This window comes from Budorcas taxicolor, chromosome 19, assembly GCF_023091745.1.
Source record: "Budorcas taxicolor isolate Tak-1 chromosome 19, Takin1.1, whole genome shotgun sequence".
In the NCBI taxonomy this organism is placed as follows: Eukaryota; Metazoa; Chordata; class Mammalia; order Artiodactyla; family Bovidae; genus Budorcas; species Budorcas taxicolor.
The window spans coordinates 25,256,265-25,279,077 of record NC_068928.1 but is presented as its reverse complement, the minus strand read 5'-3'; the positions used below and the strand labels follow the sequence as shown (position 1 = coordinate 25,279,077).

At 52.5% G+C, this 22,813-nt stretch overlaps 1 protein-coding gene across 1 annotated transcript in view; it reads right to left on the bottom strand.

Annotated features, from left to right (window-relative positions):
* PITPNM3 (PITPNM family member 3) overlaps window positions 1-22,813 on the bottom strand; it is a 90,840-nt gene that overhangs the window by 13,231 nt on the left and 54,796 nt on the right. The window contains exons 7-12 of the mRNA XM_052657884.1: window positions 10,039-10,115; window positions 9,225-9,460; window positions 6,035-6,224; window positions 5,510-5,632; window positions 4,696-4,880; window positions 1,163-1,335 (exon numbers count right to left, since the gene is read on the bottom strand). Coding sequence (XP_052513844.1) covers window positions 1,163-1,335; window positions 4,696-4,880; window positions 5,510-5,632; window positions 6,035-6,224; window positions 9,225-9,460; window positions 10,039-10,115 — 984 coding nt within the window. The remainder of the gene's footprint in view (window positions 1-1,162; window positions 1,336-4,695; window positions 4,881-5,509; window positions 5,633-6,034; window positions 6,225-9,224; window positions 9,461-10,038; window positions 10,116-22,813) is intronic.

The window sequence follows — 22,813 nt, the reverse complement described above, 5'->3', positions numbered from 1 at the left end:
GCAGATTTGAGAAACCTACTCCTCTGCTCAAGAACCTGCCATGGCTCCCTGCTACCGACAGAATCAAAGCCACTTGGTTCAGCTTAACCCTCAAGGCCTTGCCAACCTGCCCCACTCGGAAGCACCACTGTAGGCACCCAGCAGTGGGGCCATGATGGACAGCTGCTTTCCATTCTCTGTGGCTTTGCTCAAGCTCCCCCTGCTCTTAGCAGGACGTCCTCCACTATTTCCATTGATCAAACTCCTTTCATTTCTGGCTGTCACTTAGTTGCTACCTGATCTATGAAGCAGACCTAGGGTCCTTCACTCAGGATCAGCCGCCTCTTCCTTCAGCCCAGCTCAATTCCCAGACCTGGGGTGGTAAGTAAACTTAGTCTCAGAGCCGGCCGAACACTTCTCCCATTGACCAGCAGGTGTCTCCACTGAGGCCGCATCGCATCATTTCGCCGCCCTGTCCGTCTCAGTCAGGGCACTGGACCGTCCAGCATCCCGGGAACCCTAGGTTTCCTTAGCAACGTTAACCACAGCTGTGGGATTCTGCCTGTTTCCCTTACTTCTATCAGAGCCTCTCCACCCCCGACTTTGTATCTGCGATCAACAGTCGTAGCGCAATTTGTTGGTAACCTTTGGGACAAAAGAATTTGGAGGATCCCTGATCCATTGTGCTCCCAGGGGCCTCCAGCCTCTTATATCCTCAGAGCCATTGTAAACCATCTTCTGGTGCAAATCACCTCTGGAAGTATTTCAGAGGAATAGGGGAAGTCATTCAAGGCTGTGGGGACCTTGCGAGCAGAGGCACTGAGGTGGAGGGGGGCGGATCTGCAGGGGGCAGTAAGACCGACCGGGCTGCAGGGGGCCAACCCGGGCATTGGGGAAGGAGCGGGTGGGCACAGTAGGGTTTCTCTTCCCAGAAAGCATGATAACCAGGCAATGGGGCCTCTGGTAGGGAGTGAAATCCACCTGGGGCTGCCTCACCTTGGCCCCATCAGGGAAGTTGCCCCACTCTCCCTCCTGCCCCCGCCCCTTTCTTCTTCCTTGCCTCTCTTTCCATCTATCCCTAATTCTCTGGTCCTCCCCACCCCTACTCTCCCCAGTTCCAGGCCCTGACACAGTGGCCTAGTGACTCAAAGGCATCTCAGGCCCCAGCCAGCATCACACCCACCATCCAGTCCGGGCAGCACCGTCCTCCGCATGGCCAGGACCAGGCCCAGGGGCGAGCCGAAGAGGAAGAAGTCAGACACCTCAAAATCCAAGCGGCCCAGGCTGACCTCGGGGACCTGGGGGCCCCCAGCCGCCGGGGACTCGGCTTCATCCTTCAGCACGCTGGAGTGGATGCTGGCCCAGGGAGGAAGACAGGGGAGTGCAGGTTAGGGGGAGGACTGAGCATACAGAGGGCTGAGAGCCAAAGAATCGATGCTTTCGAACTGCGGTGCTGGGGAAGGCTCTTGAGAGTTCCTTGGACAGCAAGGAGATCAAACCAGTCAGTCCTAAAGGAAGTCATCCCTGAATATTCATTGGAAGGACTGATGCTGACGCTCCAGTACTTTGGGTACCTGATGTGGAAAAGACCCTGATGCTGGGCAGGACTGAGGGCAGGAGAAGGGGGTGACAGAGGGTGAGATGGTTGGATGGCATTACCGACTCAATGGACATGAGTTTGAGCAAACTCTGGGAGATGGTGAAGGACAGGGAAGCCTGGCGTGCTGCAGTCCGTGGGGTCGCTAAGAGCCGGACTTGACTGAGCGACTGCCCAGCAACGAGCACGCAGGAGCGGGCACCGAGCAGGCAGCCTGAAGTCCGAGTTGCAGCGCCCAGTGCTCGGTCTCTGAGGCAGGGCTCGGCCTGGGACCGACTTGCCTGATCACCAACACAAATTGGTGACCGTCTCAGCATCTGCCACCAAGGCCTGGCCAACATTTGGCTAAGGCAGGAGTCAGCCAACTTTTCCTGTAAAGGGCCAGATGGTAAATATTTCAGACTTTGGGGCCCAAATCGCCTCCATCACATCTACTTCACACTGCTACATGGCACGCGGGTGATACGTGAATAAACCCGTGTGACTGTGATCCAATAAAACTGTCTTCCTTAAAACGGACTGAGCACCTGAAACCTAAGCCTCCTGCCCCATCGTGCTGGTCTTGTGATGGCCACACTGTGAGTTCCTGCCCAACAGAGAAGCCCAGCCTGGCTGGACAGCTGGGCGACATCGGTCCTGCCAGGATGAGGGCTTTCGTGGTAACTCGTGTTCCAGGCAACCCGCAGACACAGATGCAAACAGCTTGGTCTCTCCTCCCCTCCAGCTCACAGAGGAAACCAAGCTTAAAGAGCAAAACCTGAGCCACACAGAATTCCAATGGTTCCCATCCCAGGCACCCATTGCCTCAAAGAGCTCAAGTTGATGTGCATATCCAGAGCAGGCTGCCAAAAATAGGCAGGAAAACTGGGCACCTCCCGAAACTTTCAGCTGCATTTAGGTACCGCTCAGGGTTTCAGAAAACCCAGTGGCATAAGATCTATGAATACATTTTTGTTATTGTAGTCACTAAGTCCCAGCCAACTCTTTTGCAACCCCGTGGACTGTAGCCCACCAGGCTGCTCTGTCCATGGGATTTCCCAGGCAAGAATACTGGAGTGGCTTGCCATTTCCTTCTCCAGAGGATCTTCCCAAATCAGAGACTGAACCTGCATCTCCTGTATTGCAGGGGGATCCTTTACCACTGAGCCACCTGGGAAGCCCCATGAATCCACTAATGGAATGCAAATTCCACCAAAATACACAAGTTGGAGGGAAAAGGGAATTTTAGAAATAACCTTCGAAATGTGTGCCAGTCCCCCATCGCCTGTGGGCCAGGGTCTGGGCAGTTGAATCTGAATCCCCACACACCCTCTGCCTCTTGCAATGGGAGCATCTTGCAGTGAGAATGACGACCCTGCTGTTTAACAATTCATATTTCACGTACAGCATGGTCCCTAAACACATACCAACTACTTAATTGCCAGAGAAACAGCCATCTGTCCCTACACCAGAGGGAAGAGCTGGCTGCACTGGACCAGCCACTGACAGCCTCCAACTTCACATCGCTCTCCAAATGTGGGGCTTTCTTAAAGGATTTTTCAAGGATGAACCAGAAATGTTATGATTTTACCCTGCAACCTGACTTGAAATGTAGCTTCTTCTCTCAAGAATAATCTTTCAGAGGGCTTTTGAATAGTTGGAGATTTAAATATGCAGAGCCTTTGACCTAATAATTCCTCCTCCAGGAACCCATCTGAATAAAATAGCCCTAATACATACCTAAACATTTATGCACAAAGATGTTTCCAGACTGCTGTTTCTAATCATAAAGAATTGGAAAAAAGCCAAAGTGTCCAGTTGCTGGGACTGTGCAAGATATCATCCATTCACTTAATAAAACATTATTAAGAATATTTATCAGAATATTTATATTAAGAATATTTTTCATTATATGGTGAAAGACCATAATATAAGAGTTTTTTTTTTTTTTTTCTCTAGGTAAACCTACAGGCAAATCTTCCTTGGTGGCTCAGACAGTAAAGAAATTGCCGGGAATGCAGGAGACCTGGGTTCAATCCCTGGGTCAGGAAAATCCCCTGCAGAAGGAAATGGCAACCCACCCCAATATTCTTGCCTGGAGAATCCCATGGCAGAGAAGCCTGGCAGGCTACAGTCCATGGGATCACAAACACATGACTGAGCGACTAACACTTTCACTTTCACAAGCAAAGCATGTAAAAAATGTACTGAAAGGAATTAATAACGCCAAAGTGTTCGCCCTGGTGAGAGGATACATTTTCCAAATGTTGTGATGACCTGGTGCTACTTATCATTTGGATAGAAAAGGAGGATGGGAGGAGAGAACTGAGGAGAAAGGGGAGAAGAAAAGAGGCATTTCTTCTCACTTGTACTTATATGTTCAATACTCATATGAATCCTGAATGAATGGTTGGATGGCATCACTCAATGGACATGAGTTTGGGCAAACTCCAGGAGATGATGAAAGACAGGGAAGCTTAGCACGCTGCACAGTCCTTAGGGTCAGAAAGAGTTGGAAAGACTGAACAGCAACAGGTTCATTTAACCAGTGTCCATTAACATGCTCCTTCTAGAAAGTTAGAGGGTGGGCAGTTCCACGGAGGGACCTTGCTGGTCTTTGAATAAAAGTGCATTGCTTACGGCAGAATCTAACGCAACATTGTAAAGCAACTATACCTCAATTAAAAAAAAAAAAAAAAGAGTACTGGTGCCAGGCGCTGGGAGACCCCGGCTCTTCAGTAACTGGTTGTGTGATCCATGGAAAGTTCCAGACCTACCTGGCCTTTGCTGGCCCATTTGAGAAATACCAAGAACACAATACTTAGAAATGCAAAACCCACCTACTTCTGTTCTTTCACCAGATTCTTAAAACCATCAGTGAAGTAGGCTGGGCAGCATATACCCTCTTGGTGAAACCAACTGTCCCATCTCTCTGCAAGTTGAGTGGGTGGGGTTGGCAGGCTCAGCATGCAGAGTCCCAGGCCTCTGTGCAGGGTCCATGGGGAGTGGCCTCAGTCTCAGCATTTCAGTGCTGGTCCCTTGGCCCCCCATAGCAGGCCTCCCAGATGACGCTGGGCTGAGGCTCTGTTCCCCTGGACGCTCTGCTGGAAGGTGGCGGGGCAGGCACAAGGAGCGGCTACCTTGATAGGAAGGCGTGATGCTGGGTGACGGCCTCGCAGTCATAGGTGGATGAGTCGCTCTGCTTCCGAGGCAACGGCCGCTTGGGCTCTTCATCCTCCAAGGTGCTGGAGACGTCGATGCTGCTCTTGCTGAGCCGCTTGCTGCCCGCAAGGCTGCACTCCTCCTCCACCACCACCGGGGCGTCCTTGGGGGCCGAGCAGAGGGTAGGAGGGCACTGCGGTCACTCTGGGGCCCCAGGACAAATGAACCCCCTTCTCCTAGGATGCAAGAGGCAGTACTTCTTCCAAAAGGGGCATGGGAGCCGCAACACAAGCAAAAAAAAACGACAGGATTTTAGGCACCGGGGTGTCCCCTAAGTCCAAAGGGCTCACTGGAGGAACTTCCCTGACCTTCCAGTGGTTAAGACTCTGCGCTTCCACTGCAGGGAGCACCGGTTCGATCCCTGGTTAGGGAACTAAGATCCTACTGCCACACGGCCAAAAAAAACCCCAGCAAATTTCTTGAAGTGAATTTAAAAAATGAAAATACAAAATATCAACTTTTTAAAATTATATATTAAAAAAAAAGGTCTCAGCGATCCAGCGGGACTCTGGAGAGCTCTCTGGGGACCTGCTGCTAAAAGAGCCTTCTCTGAGCTCCAGTTTCCTCACCTGTGATAGTAATCTCCCACCACTCTTGCAGGATTGTGAACACTTTGCAACCTGGATGTCACAGCACCAACCAGGGCTAACACTGCTCCCCCACAAGAGGCCCTGCTCCCCAGGGGGGCCTCCCAAGGACATCCCCTCTGCCACCCCACCATCTGGCCCGCACCTGGGTGCTGCTGAAGCTCCCCTTCCGGCTGCCGCTGTCCGGGCTGTCACCCGTGGGCCCCGCGCTGTAGCAGATGGCATCGAAGGCCAGGAGGCCCCCTACGCAGTCCCCGATGAGACTCACCTGCAGAAGGCAGAGCTGGGGCTGCAGGCCTGCCCGCCGCCACCCCCCTTGCCCCACGCCCAGCCAGGGTGCCGGCAGCCGGTCCACAGGGGAACAAGGAGCCTGTCCCGGGGAGGCACTGAGAGTCCAAACATGGGGACGGGAGGGTCCGCTTGAGGATGGGAACCAGGCTACAGTCAGGATCAGACTTGGGTCACAGATCAGCATGGGCTGATAATCAGAGCTCAGGTGTTGGCCTCAGTTTTCCTATCTGTAAAGTGAGGACAGACCCAAAGATCTCAAAAGCCTCTTAGGATGTCAGAAGCTAGGGCTGCACAGCAGCCTGATATAGATCCTTCTGGCAGGTCCCAGCATCTCTCCAGGCAGGGACCAGGTCAGGGAAGTGAGGGCAGGCTGTCCTACCTGCCCACTGAAGCCAATCCCATCGGGGGATTTGAGGAACTCCGCATACACCTGGTTGGCTCGCTCGATGACAGTGGCAACCGCATCCTGGTACTGTGGGGAGGAGATGGCCAACAGGGGCAGGGCGGCCAGAGGGACGTGGTCCTGGCTGTTGCTGAGACAGCCCACGTCGTGGCTGAATGGGTTCAGGCTGCAGACAGGAGGCCAAGGTAAGTCCACCTGGGACCAGGCAGGAGGGTGGGTTTGGAGTTGTGGACGGGGCGAAAGAGAGCACACACTGACCAGAAATTGGGCCCTGGGGTCAGGGGCTGTTGAGGAGGACCCAGGCAGGAGACGAAGCACCAGCAATGTATCCCTGGGTGGGGAGAGTGGCTAGCCTGTGAGGACTCCCCTGTGTGTCCATCCCATGCCAGCCATCATGTGGCCCCTGGAGTCTCCACGACAGCAGGGCTCTCTGCCCTTTTCTTTGCAACCTCAAAGGACACACCAGTTATGGAGGAGGCCACTGGTGTGGGTCAGAATAGGGGTATGTCAGGACTTCCCCAGTGGTCCATTGGTTAAGACTTCATGCTTCCACTGCAGAGTTTAATCCCAGGTGGGGAACTAAGATCCCATATCCATGCATGCTAAGCTGATTCAGTCGTGTCCGACTCTTTGCGACCCTATGGTCTGTAGCCTGCCAGGCTTCTCTGTCCATGGGATTCTCTGGGCAAGAATACTGGAGTGGGTTGCCATGCCCTCCTCTAGGGGATCTTCCCCAACCAGGAATCGAACCCACATCTCTTGTGTCTCCTGCATTGGCAGATGGGTTCTTTACCACTAGTGCCACCTGGCAGCCAAAAGGGGGTGGGAACATGTCATCATGGCAGACTTCCTGGAGGAGGTGAGGTTTGATCTAGACTCAAGAAAGTCTTTAAGGAAGCTAGAAAGAGGAGAAAGGGTGTGCCAGGCATAGGGCTCACACACCAGCCATGCGGCTGCATGTATGGTATCATGTCTGTCTTTCTGAGGAGGGGATCCAGAGCCTTCATGGGCTTTGCAGAAAGGTCTGTGACCTCAGAAAGGACTGAGAGAAACTGTCCTGCAGCATCCCCCAACAAGTGGACTGACTGTCGGCCCCTGCATGGGCTCCCTCACTTCTCTGCCCCCCCCTCTCTGGGCAGCTCAGCTTCCTCTGGGACCAGCTCCCAGTGGCCCGTGCCTGCCTGCACCCTCACCCATCCTGCCTCTGTCCCCAGGGGCATTGCGCCCAGTTGGCTGGGAGGTTCAGCAGAGGGGGGAACTGTACACCCCCTCCCCAGAGCCTGCCCTTCCCCCAGAGTCCAAGCTCAGGCTGACCCAGGACCCAACACTGATCCCAGTGGGAATCTGACGGAAACGGCGGAAGGTGACAGGGCTCAGGGCACCCTGGGCAGGTGACAAAGATCCCCTGCTGCACAAGGCCAGCCTGACAGCCATTCCTCATCTCCAAAAAAACACAAATTAGAGGAAACAGCCCTCAATTGCAGCCGGAGAGATTTTAATTATCTGAGAAAGAGCTCCCTCCCAGCAGTGATTAGGGCTGATTGATGGCCCAGGCAAGATGCTGCCTGGGGGAGCGCTGGGCTCCCACTTGCTGGCCCCTCCAGTGTCCATGGGCCATTTGTCTTCCTGGGGATCGAGCCTGGACTGGGTGACCCAGCTCTGGAGGTCAGATATCCTGGGGGCGAGGGGGTTGCTGGGGGACTGAGATTGATTGTGAAGGAACACAATTAACTCCGACTGTTGGAGTGTGACAGACAGAGCCTTCATTCAGCTCAGCTTCCCAAACCCGCTGCCGAGCCAAAGCCCAGAGGGAGTCAGGATGCAGATTCCAGGGCTCCTCCCCTCCGGATTCAGACGCCCCAGGGGGAGGCCTACCGCCTAGCAGTTTAACAAAAATCACACCCGGGATCTGGGCCATTAACCACGTTGGGGAAATACATTTTCCTTCCTGGGCTAATCTCCTTCCTTCCAGCTCTGATAGAGATCTGCCCAGCCCGTGTTCTGGGAACACAGATGAATCTCGAAGGCAGAAGAGACTTTCCTTTCTCTCTCAGAGGGGATATATGAGACCCCTGCACGTCCTCCCGGTGCTCCCACTCGCCAACCAGAGGAGCTGAGCCCCTCTCCTTACAGCCACACTTGACACAGAGCCCCTTCTCCATCTCCCTAGGGAGATGGCACCAGGCTGGGGGCCCTTTCTACCCTCCCCAAGGGGGCGCCTCTTTGCAGAGGCTGTGAAAGGAGGTAAAGGGCCCCCGGTTTCTCAGTCTGTCCTGCAGAGTTTCCAGGGCAGGTTTGGATGAGGGGCCTAGGCCCTGAGAGCACACTGCCTCGCTTCCAGCCGGTGGGCTTCCCTTCTCCCGCCCCGGCCCACTGTCTGCCAATGGACAGCGCTCCAACGAGGATGGTGACGCAAGTCACAGCCAATCCCTGTGCCCTGCCATGTGCTTCACACATATCAGCACACAGAATTCTCACGAAAACTCTAAGACGTGGTTGATATACTGTGATCATCCCCACTTTACAGATGAGGAAACGGACAGGGAGAGGTTGAACAACTTCCTGCCCTTCCCATCCCACTCCCCACCCCACCCCCAACCCAGGTCTCACAGCTGGAACTCAAGCTCAGGATGACTGAAGAGCCCATGCCCTCACCAGGTTACGCTACTCTCAAAGCACACTCAAAAATCACCTCCTCCAGGAAGCCTCTCTGGCCTTCTCTCTGAGTGTCCACAACGCCATGTGCCACCTCCGTCAGGGCATACATCTCTACTGGCTCTGACTGTGTGGCTCAAGAGTGGGGCTGTCCGGCTTTGACTCCTGGGTCCCTGCGTAACCCTGGAGGAAACTGCTTAACTTCTCAATGCCTCAGCTTCATTATCTGGGCCAACAAGACCAGGGCCTGCTGAGCACAGCAAGGGAGTCTGAGCTATCTATCGCGGGGCACCAGCGCCACCCAGCCCCAGGCAGAAGAGAATTCGGTGCGTGGTAATCCCCTTAGATTCTTGCTGATCACTCTCCTCCAGTGATGCTAGTGGTCAGTCAGGATCTGACATCCCAGGGAGGCCTTGGCAGGCACCCACCTGCCCATGTGGCTGGGGCAGCCCCTCTGCTTAGGCACCCCTCACCCGGCCCAGCCAGCCAGAACAAGCAGAAAGGAACTCACTTGGAGACAAGCGAGAAAGCCTCCGAGCAGATGGCGGGACAGGGGACGAACTTGACGAGGATGTGGCCCAGGGCTGCGGGGAAGTGGGCGCGCGTGACCTTCTCCAGCACGGAGCTGAAGGTATGGATGTCAGCCACCTTGCAGGATGGGTCCCCCAAGCCCGTGTCCAGGACATTTCCCCCGTGCAGCACCAGCAGGAGGACGTGCGTCTTGCAGGAGCGCTGCGGGCAGCCTTCCTGAGGGGGACATCAATCAGGATAGAGAGAGAGACAGGCGGTGGGGTGGGGTGGGGTGGGGAGGGAAGGCAGGGGGCACACAGAGAATCACACACACAGGGGACTCTGACGGCACCTCCTGTGTGTTCAGAGGGAGGGGCATGGGCTGCCAGGAGGGCAAGCCCCTCCACGTCAGAGTGGGATGAGTCCCAAAAAGCTCTTCTTATACGTATGGGGGCTGGAGGCCCAAAGAAGCACAGTGTGTGTTTGGTCACTCAATCGTATCTGACTCTTTTGCGACCCCATGGACTGTACCCACCAGACTCCTCTGTCCATGGGATTCTCCAGGCAAGAATACTGGCATGGATTGCCATTTCCTTCTCCAGGGGATCTTCCCAACCCAGAGATCAAAAACCTTTCTCCTGCACTGGCAGGTGGCTTCTTTACCAGGGAAGCCCAGAGAGGGACAGAGACCAGCACCAGGTCACACAGAAAGTCCAGTGAGGAGCTGGGTGAAGACAGGCTGGCCTGTCTACTGGCTAGGGACTCTTCCTAGCTTTCTGACCCCAGAGGCGGCCCAGACATCCCCAGAAACCCACCTCATTGTCTTCATGGATCTCAATGCTTCCTTGGGCTGGGAACCTCTGTCTTCTCAAGGAAACCCGGTACAATTCTCCTGTAGGGCGGGGAATGGAGGACTCAGCATCTCCAGGCCCCCCTCACAGAGCCTGGACACTCCCCTGGGCCCTGGCTGGCCCATGGCCTGGGCTCCCAGGAGAACTGGAACGATAGCATCCAGAGCTTGGGAGGGCCACGCCACCCAGTCCCCACTTCCTACATCAAAACAAGCGAAAACCTCTCTCCTCCTCGGAAAGGGAGGCCGGCAGGGAGGCAGGACATGATGAGGTCCCTGAGGCCATGAGGGCTGTCCCAGAAGGGAATTCTCCCGCTCTTTCTTCCTCCCCAGTAACTTCAGCAGCAGGATGAGTGTCATCTCGTGACTCCCAGATACGGATGGAAACTTGGACCAAGCATTGTCTGAAAATAACTGGGGATGCTGGATAAAATACTTTTTAAAGATCTGGTTGAAGCTCTCAAAGTGACTGCAAAGCCTTAAATGATGGGACCCTGGTCCTGGGGAGGTGGAGCCTCCGAGAGGCAAAGCCAGCATCTAGGACCACACGAGCTGTCACCCACGAGCTTCGGGGCCACCACTGCCAAGAATCTTTCCTTGCTTCTCTCAGCAGCCACCTCCTCCTCCAGGAAGCACTTCTGAGCATCCAGCACTGCCTGAGCTCCTGTTCCTCTATGTACGTGCAGGATTCTTTACATGAAAGCTGTGGACCAAATCTGGCCCGCCATCTGTTTTTGTAAATAAAGTTTTATCGGGACACAGCCAGCTCTTTCATTTATGTATTGTCTGTGGCTGTCTGTGCCACAGTGGCAGAGTTAACTGGTCATCACAGAGTCCTTACAGTTGGCAGAGGATTATCTGACCCCTTACGGAACAGTTTGTCTGACCTAACACTCACATTTCTGAAAGCCACTGCCCTGGACGTTAAGGTATAGAGAGGCCTTTAATACATCCAATGGCCCCCTCACGGCCCACCCAGTGATGCCAACCATGGAGAAATCCACGCCGCCTCTCCTTTCTCCCATGAGAAGGGTACTGTTTCCTCTGTGTGGCTGAACCACATGGTTGGACTGTGAGCCACTTGTTTGCCTCCAATGACTGGGAACTCACTCACCGCTAAAGCAGCGGGTTTTAGACCGGATGGCCCTTTCTCCTTCCCACTCCACCCCCACCCCCTGTTGTGAGACTGCAGCACCCACTAGGAGTCACGTCTGGAGAGCAGACTTCCCAGGGGCTTTGCGGGCAACCCTCTGGTGGATGGGGGTGAGAGCCCTGGCCAACACATGTCTGAGTCAACAACATATCAGCCGCTTCTGGCCCCAGGGGAGGGTGTTCTGCAAAGAATTCCAAGTGAGAAGCTTTGCTTAGTCGGGAAGTGCATTTCTGAAATATTGTGTCCTCAAGGACACAACTCTGGTCTAAGGGTAACTGCTTTATGAGCTTGGAGCTGCTGCCCAAACAGACAGGAAATCGTTTCCCCGATGATGGAGGGGGTTGCCTTGAAGGAGGAAGAAAAAAAACTTGTTTTGAGGCTGGACTCTGCCCAGCACTTACTCAGGCTCCTTCAGTGGCTCAGGCTCTTCTGCCTTATTTCTAACATCCTGTAGACCTCGCCCTGGGCTTGGCTAAAAGAGGCCTGCAGCCCGTCTTCAGGACAGGATCATAATAAAGACACCAGTAAAGGGCGCATTTTTACTGAGCACTGATTATGTTCCAGGCATTATGAGCTTTACAGGTACCATCTCATATAGCCTCCACAGTTAGCCTCTGAGCTGTGGTCCTCTTCTTATTAGCCCCATTTTACAGATAAGAAGACTGAGGCTCCAACAACCAAGATCACTTGCCCCAAACCACACAACTAATTAAGACTGAGAGAGCTGCCCCACACTTAGTGGAAGACGATGCTTGACAAAGTGGTTCCCTTCCCATCCCCCTGACCTCCACAGGAACTTCCCAATGAGGCAGTATGACAATCTCCTTTCTCCAGGAGAAAAAAACAGGAGCACAAAATGATAAGTGACACCTTGAAGACTGATGTCCCCAAGACCTCTTCCCCCTGCACTTGAAACAGTCTGCTAGTGGGAAACCCCAAGAAGGGACGCTGACTGTCACTTCCCCGGGATGAAGCGACCATGCTTCGTAGTCCATGCATCCTCGTGTGCGCAGCTCTGGGGCAGCTGGACCAGGAGGAATGAGCCTGACAGAGCTGAGGTCATGGGTGGGAAGCCTGGGAGACCCCTCACTTCTGGGGCTGGGAGAGACCTAGTTGAGACCGTGGACTTTGGAGCCAGAATGCCTGAATACTAATGTAGGCTCTTTTTTTTTTTTTTTCAATTTATTTATTTTTTTTGCTGCACCAGATCTTTGATGCAGCATGCAGGCTTCTCTTATGAAATGTGGGCTCTAGAGCTCACAGGTTCAATAGTTGTGGTACTGGGGCCAAGTTGCCCCACAGTACATAGGATCTGGGTTCCTTGACCAGCGATTGAACCCACGTCCCCTTCATTGGAAGGTGGATTCTTAACCACTGGACCACAAGGGAAGTCCCCAAATGTAGATTCTTACCAGGTGTGAGTTCTGTGCCTCAGTTTCCTCATCTGGAATATGGGCATAATAATAGAAGCTACCTTATAGAGTGGATGATGAGGATAAAGGAACCCATATATACAAAGTGCTTAGGACAGGGCCTGGAACATGGTAAGTGCTATCTAAGTGTTAGTAGTTGTTTACTGTTATTATTACTATGATCCAGGGTGCATCGGGGTGGGTGGGTGGGGCAAAGAGCCAGGGCCACAGCTGACACAATGGGGCCAGAAGCTGATGGGGACATCACCACCTCCACACTCCTGCCCTGCCCCCAAGTCCCTCCCTGAGACCTGGCAGGCTCCCCAGCCTCACTGGGCTGGATGCCTGCTTGCAGTGTGATTACAGAATTAAATACTGTGATTGCCACAAATTACCATGGCGAGGCTATAAATAAGTTGCAGGGAAGATGTGAGGGTCCTGCCATCTCCTGGGCACCATGCCCTGCGTTAGGTGGGGACCTCACCCTGTACCCTCACTGATTACACAGACTCAGAGGACCTGCATCCTTGATCTTCCTGTGGTCAGCTCCCTTGGGGCCCACATGATGCTCTGGGCATTAAACCATGCTGAGTCCTGGATGCTAACAATGCTGAGGCAGTTCCTGGCTCAGAGGAGACAAGAGACCAGCAGGGTTGCCCTCAGCATCCCTCAGCCCTTCTGTAGCTGAGGGGAAGAGTCTGACCCCCCAAGCTGTTCGAAGACAGAGACTTGCTTCCTTTTAATGCACAAAAGTCAGAGATGCTTTGCTCTAGGAGAGGGGAGGAGGGTAGACTTCACCTGCCAGATCTGAATTTTGGCCCCTTGAGAGCTGACTAACAGGAACAGAGTTTCCCCATCTCCAGTCTTAGAAGAGGCCTCTGTAGACAAATTGAAAGGCAGTTTAGTACCTGTCTGCTGGTATCTTGCCCACAAGGGTTCTGCTCCTCTAAGAACCAGACATTCCTACTATAATGAGTGAGGCCACTGGCTCTGAATCACCCAAAGACACAGCTCTCACTCTTCCATGTCTTTGCTCATCCTGAACCCTCTGCCTGGTAAGGCCTTCCTTCTCTGCAGACCAGCAAACTCCTACCTAACCTTCAAGACCCCACTCAATTGTCACCACCTCTGGAAAGCTTTCTGAGAGCTACTCACAGAGGGTTATCTCACAGTGTGCCTGGTGGGGCCTGGCTTGTTGCTGTGAGCTTATTTGTCTATTGCCTCATAAGACTGTGGACCACTTGAGAGCAGGGCTTATCAGTGGTCAGGACCCAGCATAGCATTTTTGTGAAAACATATTGCAAGTGAAGATCCCAGGGTGCACATGACCTAGGAGACATCTCTATGCTATCAGCCCCCAAGGGAAATCAGGATCAAAGGAGCACCATCCACTGGGAGGTACATTCCTTGGAAGTCCCCAGAGGATGCTGTCAGGGAACTTCTGGGAATTCTAGAGCAGTCTGGCCTGGGCCTTATCACTCAGTCCCTAATGGCTGCCCCAGAGCCTCTGGTGACAAGAGCTGGCGGCAGGGGTTCCTGGGTGGTGGGAAGCCACATGCCAGGGGCCCTAGGACTTCACTGTCAGGCTGCCTGTTTCTTCCTACTTCCTGTTCATTTCTGTTTGCAAGGCCTTACTCAGGCTGGGTCCCTGCCGTGCCCAGATTTGGGGCGGGGTGAGCCCACAGCTGTTTTTGTGACAACGTTTTGCGATGAGCTCTGAGGCAAGCCAGCTACTGCCATGCCTGTGCTCGGCACCCCTGCCAGCACTGGCACCCGGACCAGAGGCCCACCCAGCTCACCATGGCTCCTCCTCCCAGTTGAAGAATAGAGGCTATTTTTGCTTAATCACAACCTTGGAAAGGCACAAATCGTGATCATCCCTTCTAATTACCAATGTGCCGCACTGCTCTAGAGACAAAAGCCAAGGTCATCACCCACACGCTCGACACCCTAAGCAGAGTGTCACCCGGGTTGGCCGAAGACTCTGTCTCCATCTCTCTTGCCATCTGCCACTGGGGACCCACAAGGAGTAGATGCTGGCAGTGCCCCCAGGCTAAAGCTGATCATTGAATTTTACCCTCCTTCTACCAGTGACAGTCTCCCTATCTCTCTCTTAAGTCACGCCCCAGGGTCAACTGAACAGAACTAGACCCAGCTTGAGACCACATGGCACGTTATGAGACATGTCTGCAGAAACACCTAATCCTTTAGAGCACGTTGAAGCACACACATGGGCAAACACACACACACACGTTTTTCTGGATGAGCCCAATGGCTTGGCTGTCCCACTCTGATGTGGGAGATAGCAGCTAGATCCAGAAATGTCTGGGAATATCTAGAGCTTCATTCAGCAGCAAGCAGGGGGTTCAGACCACAGCCCCAACCCGCCCCGCCCCCACCACAGAGAGACCCACATGGAGAAGGGCAAACACACAGGATATGGACACAGAGTTCTAGGATGGGAAATGTACGCCCTAGTCAGAGAGTGATCTTGAGCACTCTCCCCACCATTGCCAAAGGAGAGGGTAGACAACATTCCCCCTTTTTTTTAAAGCTTTTTTTTTTTTTGTAATGTGGACCATTTAAAAAATCTTTATTGAATTTGTTACAATATTGCTTCTATTTTATGTTTTGGTTTTTGGCATATGAGGCATGTGGAATCTTAGCTCCCCGAGCAAGGATCAAACCCACACCACCTGCACTGGAAGTGAAGTCTTAATCACTGGACCACCAGGGAAGTCCCCTGTGTTCCCTCCTAAGAGTCATGCAGTCGGAGATTCCATGAGTCCAAGCATGCTGTGTGAGCTCAAGCATCCATGCCCAGCAGAATAATACCCTTGGACCCTAATGGGACCTGCAGGCAGGATGGGTGAGTTGCTTTGAGGGGCCTCAGAGGAAGGAAGAGGAACCAGAACACGGCAGGTGGCAGATGTCACCTGGATTTTCAAAGTGGTTGATTGCACCTAGGGAGTGTCATGTCAAATTCCAGACAAGATCTATTGCAAATTAAAAAAACAAGTGTTTGGGGGGCCATTAGAAAAGGAAGCAATGGCCCCCAGAGTGCTGATAGGCCCACTTGGACCTCTCTGGCCAACCCCATCTCATCGCTTGTTGGGTGGGGTCACTGGACTGGGAACCCAAGCAAGCACCAAGGGCTTAGGGCATCTTGGGGAGGAGGGACTCTGACAGACGACAAAGGTCGGAAACTTCAGCTCTCAAAGCAGCTCAAGGAGTGTGGGTTTGTGAACGGGGCCAGGACACGGATGGGACAGTGTGAAGCAAGGAAAAGAAGGAGACTTTGTAGGATGGTTTTAAAATTTTTTGAAACAGTGAAATCTTCTGTCCAGTGCAATTTTCTTTAGGAGCCCAGTTTGTAGAACATGTGAAAATAGGCAGCTCTGGCTGAAGCAGGTGGGGGGCCCAGAGCCCCACTTCCTCACTCCCTCACCCTTGCCTTAGGCAACAACTGAGGGCTCCAGAGAACTATTAAAAAGCCACTGACCTTGTTCACCAGACAGACTTCAGACCACCCTCCTCCTTGGTGCTCCAGTCCTGGGCTTTATGCAAAATAGCAATCTAGGTGGAGGGGTGGGATGAAGGGTTAGAGGCCTGATAGTGGAAGAAAACAAAGAGTGTTTATAAGTGGTTTTCTCTGGATGGTGGGACAATGTGTGATTTTTTTTAACTTTCTACTTTTCTCTGTTTTCCAATTTTCCTCTAGCAAACTCAGTTCTTTTAGTTGAAAACTATTTACGAATACATCGAATGACTGCAGTACAAGTATGTCTCATATTTACAATAAGAACATTTTCAACACACTATCATACAACTCCTGATGCTACTAAATGCAAATACTACAGACAAAACAAAGTGAAGTGCTCTGCCCCCTGGAAGCTGAGAGTAAATGAGAGAATGCAAAAAAGGAAAAGAAATGTTATGGAAGGAAAGAACAAATGGGAAACCCGATGAGTGAGTCACCATCCTGCATTTGAGTTAAAAATTCAACTTGACATCAGTTGCCAATTCCTCTTCCATTGGTTATTGCCCAAACCTGTGTCAGGGCTGAAAGCACCAAGATGAATCAGATACACAGCAGGTGAGTATGAGTGTCTCTTAGTACTTGAGGGTCACATGATCAAGGTCAGGTCACACAACAAAGATCTATGTCATGCGACCAAGCCCAGTCACATGATCAAAGGCTGCAAACAGTTGGAGCCAGGGTAATGGGACCCCCCAAAGATAGTCAGCCTCTGAGGCTGCACACACTAGACACTTTGGAATGAGGAGGGGTCATCCCTGTTTTGTCCCTGCAGCTCAGGCCACTTTGAGGACATGTCTGGAACCCAATAACTGGGAAGGAACATTAAGGAATGAAGCCCGGCCTGGGGAAGAACAGGCTCCATAGGACACAGTCGCAGCCTGCAAATCCCAGCTGAGCTGCGTTTGGGTCATGGAAGCAAAGGTGTGGGATGAATGGGGGTGGGGATAGTTTCTGGAGAGTTCCAAATCAGCACAACTAAGGACATGTTTAACAGTTCAAGAGTGACCCGTGCTGGCCCAAGGGCAGGATGCTCTCTGCTCTTCAGGAGGTTGTACAAGTAAGGGTGTAAGTGGTCACTCAGCAGGGGTGCTGGCAAGGACTGTTCATCTAGGAGTGGGGATCTAGAGGCTGGGTTCCCTCCTGTGACTCCTCAACCCTTTCAGGGTCAGAAGCCCATCAAGTCAGCCTGGATTCATCTGGAGAATGAGGCCAAACCTCCAGGGATACTGGTCTCCACTAAGGCCTGACCCTCACTAGGGTCTGGGTCCCAGATCCTAACTCTTGAAAACACACTTTTGGCCGAGGAGCTGCTCCCCTGGGGGAAACCAGTGTGGCCATCTTGAATCAGGCCCAGGGAAGGTTTCAGACATACAATCTAAGAACGCTTCCTGCCACTACACAGTGATGCTAGAAGGGCTTGGCATCTTCTCTCCTGGGGACTCTCCTATAACAAACACAGTCTTCTTCAAATGTGTCTTAAGTTTCTAGTCCTCATTCAGGCAAACTTCACATTCAGCCTGAGGTGTTCTGCCCATTTTACAGGTGAGAAAACTGAGGTTCGGAGAGGTTAAGTGAAAGGGTATGGATATGAACTCAGGTCACCCAGCAAGGGCTCTTTCATCCTCTTGAATCATCACCCCCAAAGGTGGGGGTAAGAAAGGGGTGTTCTTGTCAGTCTTTTCAGTGCCTCCACATGGACTTCCCTGGTTGGTGCAGTGGATAGGAATTCACCTGCCAGTGAGGGGGACACAGGTACAATCCCCAATCCAGGAAGATTTCATATGCTGCTGAGCAATTAAGCCTGAAAGCCACAATTACTGAGCCTGTGCTCTAGAGCCCATGCTGCACGACAAGAGAAGCCATCATAAAGAGACGCCTGTGCATCTCAATGAAGAATAGCCCCAGGACTTCCCTGCTGACCCAGCAGCTAAGACTCCATGCTCCCAATGCAGGAAGCCTGAGTTTGATCCCTGGTCAGGGGACTAGATCCCACATGCCGCAGCTAAAATTGGAACAGCCAAATAAATATATGAAAGAAGAGCCCTTGCTCACCACTACTAGAGAAAGCCCATATGCAGCAATGAAGACCCAGCACAATCAAAAATAATATAAATAAATAAAATGCTTAAATGCCTCCACACCACAGCCTGCCTGCAGAGCAATCCCTGGGAGGGAGAGAAAGAGGAGCGAGGCTGTGATTAGGAGCAGAAGCCTGCCTGAACTTTGGGGTCCTACTCTCTAAGGGACCTCCGTCAAGCTAGCCCTGGCCCTGCTTGAAAGTCAGCACACAAAGGAACCCAACAGCACACTCCTCCACGTTAATTCCTGAATATAGAGTGAAGTCAGAAAGAGAAAAACCAATATCATTTATTAATGCCTATTTGTGGAGTCTAGGAAAAATGGTGCAGATGAGATTATTTACAAAACAGAATAGAGACACAGAAGTGGAGAACAAACATATGTATACCAAGGAGGGAAAGAAAGGGGCGGGATGAGTTATGAGATTGGGGTCGACATATACACACTATGGTGCATGCACGTGTGTTCAGTTGCTTCAGTCGTGTCTGACTCTTTGTGAAGCTGTGGACTGTAGCCCGTCAGGCTCCTCTGTTCCTGGGGTTCTCCAGGCAAAAATACTGCACTGGGTAGCCATGTGCTCCTCCAAGGGATCTTCCTGACCCAGGGATCGAAACCATATCCCTTGCAACTCCTGCATTGCAGGCAGATTCTTTACCACTGAGCCACGGGGGAAGCCCCACACACTATTGGTTTATGTATAAAATAGATAACTAATGAGAGCCAACTGCATCACTCAGGGACCTCTACTCAGTTCTCTGTAGTGATCCAAATGGGAAGGAAATCCAAAAGAGGAGGGATATATGTATGTAGAGCTGATTCACTTTGTTGTACAACAGAAACTAACACAACGTTGCAGAGCAACTGTACTCCAGTAAAAATTAATTTAAAAAGAAAAGAAACTGCTCTAAAATGCCTCTTTCTCACTTCTCAGATGAACAGTTATCAACACCTAGCCACCCACCAGGGTGTGGTAAATCAGTCCCTCCTCATTCATTGCTGGTGAAATCGAAAACCAGATCAACCTCTGTGAAAGTCAGTGTGGCGAGACCATTCCAGACACAGAATGCCCTTGATCCAGCAATTCCAAGTCCATGTGCAAGATGACGTGAGTACAACACTAACCATCATCACAGTCTTTATGGTACAGACGAGAGACAGAAAGCAACCTCTGCGGAAATTCCCTGGTGGTCCAGTAGGTTAGGGCTGCACACTTCCATTGCAGGGGGCGTGAGTTAAATCCCTGATCGGGAAACTAAGATCACACAAGCCACGTAGCTCAGCCAACAACAAAAAAAAGAAGGAGAAACAAGGAAAGAAGGAAAGCAACCTGTGTGCCCACCAACAGGGGCCTGGTTCAATAAAGCAGGCCACAGTGAAATATGCACCCTTTGCAAAGAAGGATGCTCCCTCGATGTATTCAGTAGTCAAATACTCCCAATACGTTATCATTTGAGAAAAGTAAGGTGCAGACTGGAAAGCACCGGATGCTACCATCTGTGTGGGGTATATATAAAGATATATATAAATGAATATTCATGGAGATGCCCATGTATGCAGAGAATATCTCTGGAATGTTCTAGAAGAACCTAGTCACAATCGTGGCTTCTGGAAAAAGGGAACCACCCTCATTACCTTCGTTCCTTTAGAATTTTCTATTTTATACCATGTCCGTGTGCTATCTACTCTAGAGACATATTAAAAATAAGAATTTTTTCAAAGGGCATGGAGCAGGGTATTTTTGTTTGTTTTTTTTTATTCTGAGATACCAATTTGTATGTCCTCCCCATTTCAGCTTCTTTGCCTCTGGGGAGCTTTGTGGCAGAGCTTCCCGGCTCTTGTTTCCAAAAGCCCTTTTGTTCTCAGAAGAAAGGGATTTGAGGAGACAGAGGTTCCTGGAGACTAAAAAGAGGTAGCCAACCCCTGCCCCAGGCTGAGGGGAGAAGGCAGACCTAGCAGGGGTGCCCCCCAACTCGGGGACTGTTGCAAGTCCAGGAAGGTAGAAGATGATCTGAGGGAGGTCTGACTGCCCTGTGCCCCAAGCAGCCTGGCTCCTAAGCCAGGAGCCACAGACCAGGACAGAGGGGGCTGGGGCTTGGAGCCGTGAGTGTGGACAGAGAGCTCCCGGCACACACGCGTGTGCCCACACAGTGTTCCCCTACTAGGGTGGTGGGTAAGAGCCCCGGGGGCCTTGGAACCAGGGCAGGAAGAGGAGGAAAAGGGAAACCCCTGGAATCACAGAGTAGGGCTGTCTCACCAGTCCAGCTGGGTGGGTCTGCAGAGTCAAAATTACAAAGTGGCTTCTAGAAAAACAAAGAAACATCCCTGTCCCGATACTGAAACAGCTTTTAGAAAAAATAAAGGAAGGGGTGGTTCTTTCACAAGTAAGTCAGTGGACGGTGCAGTATGGGCTCCAAGTTCCCCTCCAGCTTCCCGCTCCCCACTCCCCATGAGGCTCCCTCCCACCAGATCACCACAGGCCATCCCTCCACGGCCCCTCTCCTCAAGGCCAGGCTCTGCGGGGTTAGGGGTGAAGACTCTCCACACAGTGACCTTCAGGGCTGGGAGAGGCCCAGGGCATCGTCCTCTGCCCCGTGGGTTTCCTCAACCAGAGAATGAAGTGCCGCCCACTAGACTCTCCTCCAGTCACGCTGCTTGAGAGCCTTCCTTTTCCTGCTGGAAATCCCCAACAGAATCATGACTAGACTCTAGCTGCCCTACAGAAATCTTGTCGCGTCAGCCCCCACTGTCCTCTCCTGGCTTCCCCCATCCTGACCACAGCCTGTGTGGTCCCCCTGCAGGCCCCAATCTCCACCTACCTCTCCACCACTCATCTCAGCCTCTCTGAGCTCAATCACAGCAGCCTTTTGACTGTGTTCGAGCATCTCCTGCCCCTCTCGGCACAGGGCCTTTGCACATCCTGTTCTCTGTGTCTGGACTCGACTTCTCACCCTCTATGCCTAGATAACCCCTACAGAAACCTCAGTGTTCCCTCCTCCTGGGTGTCTTTCCTTCTCACTCTCTTCCAAAAGCACCACGGCTTTCTGTTTCCTGGGACTAATCCTTATACTTTCAGTTTTGTGGTTATTTCACTTGTCTTTCCCTCCTCCAACACCCAGCAGACTGTAAGGTCCTTCAAGGCTGGAACTGGGTTTGTTTCTGTGCCATTTTATCCCCAGAGACTATTAAGGTCCTGGCATATAAAAGAGGCTCATTAAATATTTTTCAAACAAGCAGATGAATGAACTAATCATTTGTTCCCGTTTTGTGCCCCTCTGTGTGTCAGAGGCTGCACACGTCCAGGCAAAGCAGACACAGCACACGGACACTCGCGTAAATGACTGCACTGATGGTTTGACACACACAGTGGTGCACACTCACAAATGCACAGGCACACATTTCCCTGCGTGCACGCACACACACACACACACACACAGAGGAATGGACCATGCCAAGCATCGGCTTACGCACACGCACGCAAGAAAAGTGCTCCCAAGGCGGACGTCTGCCACCCTGAGCTCATTAAAGCCGGCTAAATATAGCCCGTCTGCAGCTGTGCTCAGCAAGCTGCCCACACAGACCAGGAAAAGATACCAGTTACCAGGCAGAGAGTGGGGAGGCCAGCCGTGGGCCTGGGGCTTCATGCCCCACACCTATGTGGGGCTTCTGGGGGTGCCAAGGGGATGAGGGTACGCAGGATGGGTAGCCCTTTGGTGGCTGGTCTGGACATTCAGAGCTGCCCCTGATCCCAGGCAGCGGGAGGTGAAGTCAAACCACGTCCCCATGACAGTATGGTCATCTTCCCCCTCTCCCTTTCTGGGATAACCTATGGGCTCTTCTGACAGTTATTGGGGTCAAGAAGTCAAGGTCAGCCCAGAATCTGGGACTGGAGCCAGGACACCACCTGGGAGACACTGGGACTTTGTCGGGGCCTTGGGTAGAGGCTTGGTCAGGATGAAGATCAAGGGATGGTCTGGGACCAGGACTGGGACTCAGTCTGGACCACTGTTGCGGTCCACTGAGTTCAGAAATCCACTACTCACCTCGCTCTGACAAGCAGGCATGGCCATGGGCAGACCCACCCCACGCCCTGGGCACTGCCTGCTGCCCTACACTGGCCCCGGGAAAGCCATTTGATGACCACAAGTGCAGGTCACATGAGCAGGTCATGCTGTATTCCACACAGACTGGGTCCAACTCCAAGGGCACAGTAGGAGGTCCTCCTGTCTGCCTGGCCCCGCCTCCCACCCCCCACAGGTGCAGATGAGAGAGAGGAAGTCCCTCCAACTTGCACTTTTCTGTGCATGTCCTGGACTGCAGTTTTTGGGGGGTGTTCATGGAACTGGCTCTTGGAGAGGGTGCCTGTGTGACACAGGGGACAGCGGGGCACTTCTCCCAGTACCTGGGGTGACCGGAAAGGGGAAAAATAGGAAAATGGGAGCTCAGACCAGACATGAGACTAAGCTCTGGAGAGAGAGGAGTGAAGAGACCTGGGTTTGAGAACCTCCGGTGGAAGGTTGTCTACCCCTGAGCCTGGCAGGCTACAGTTCATAGGGTC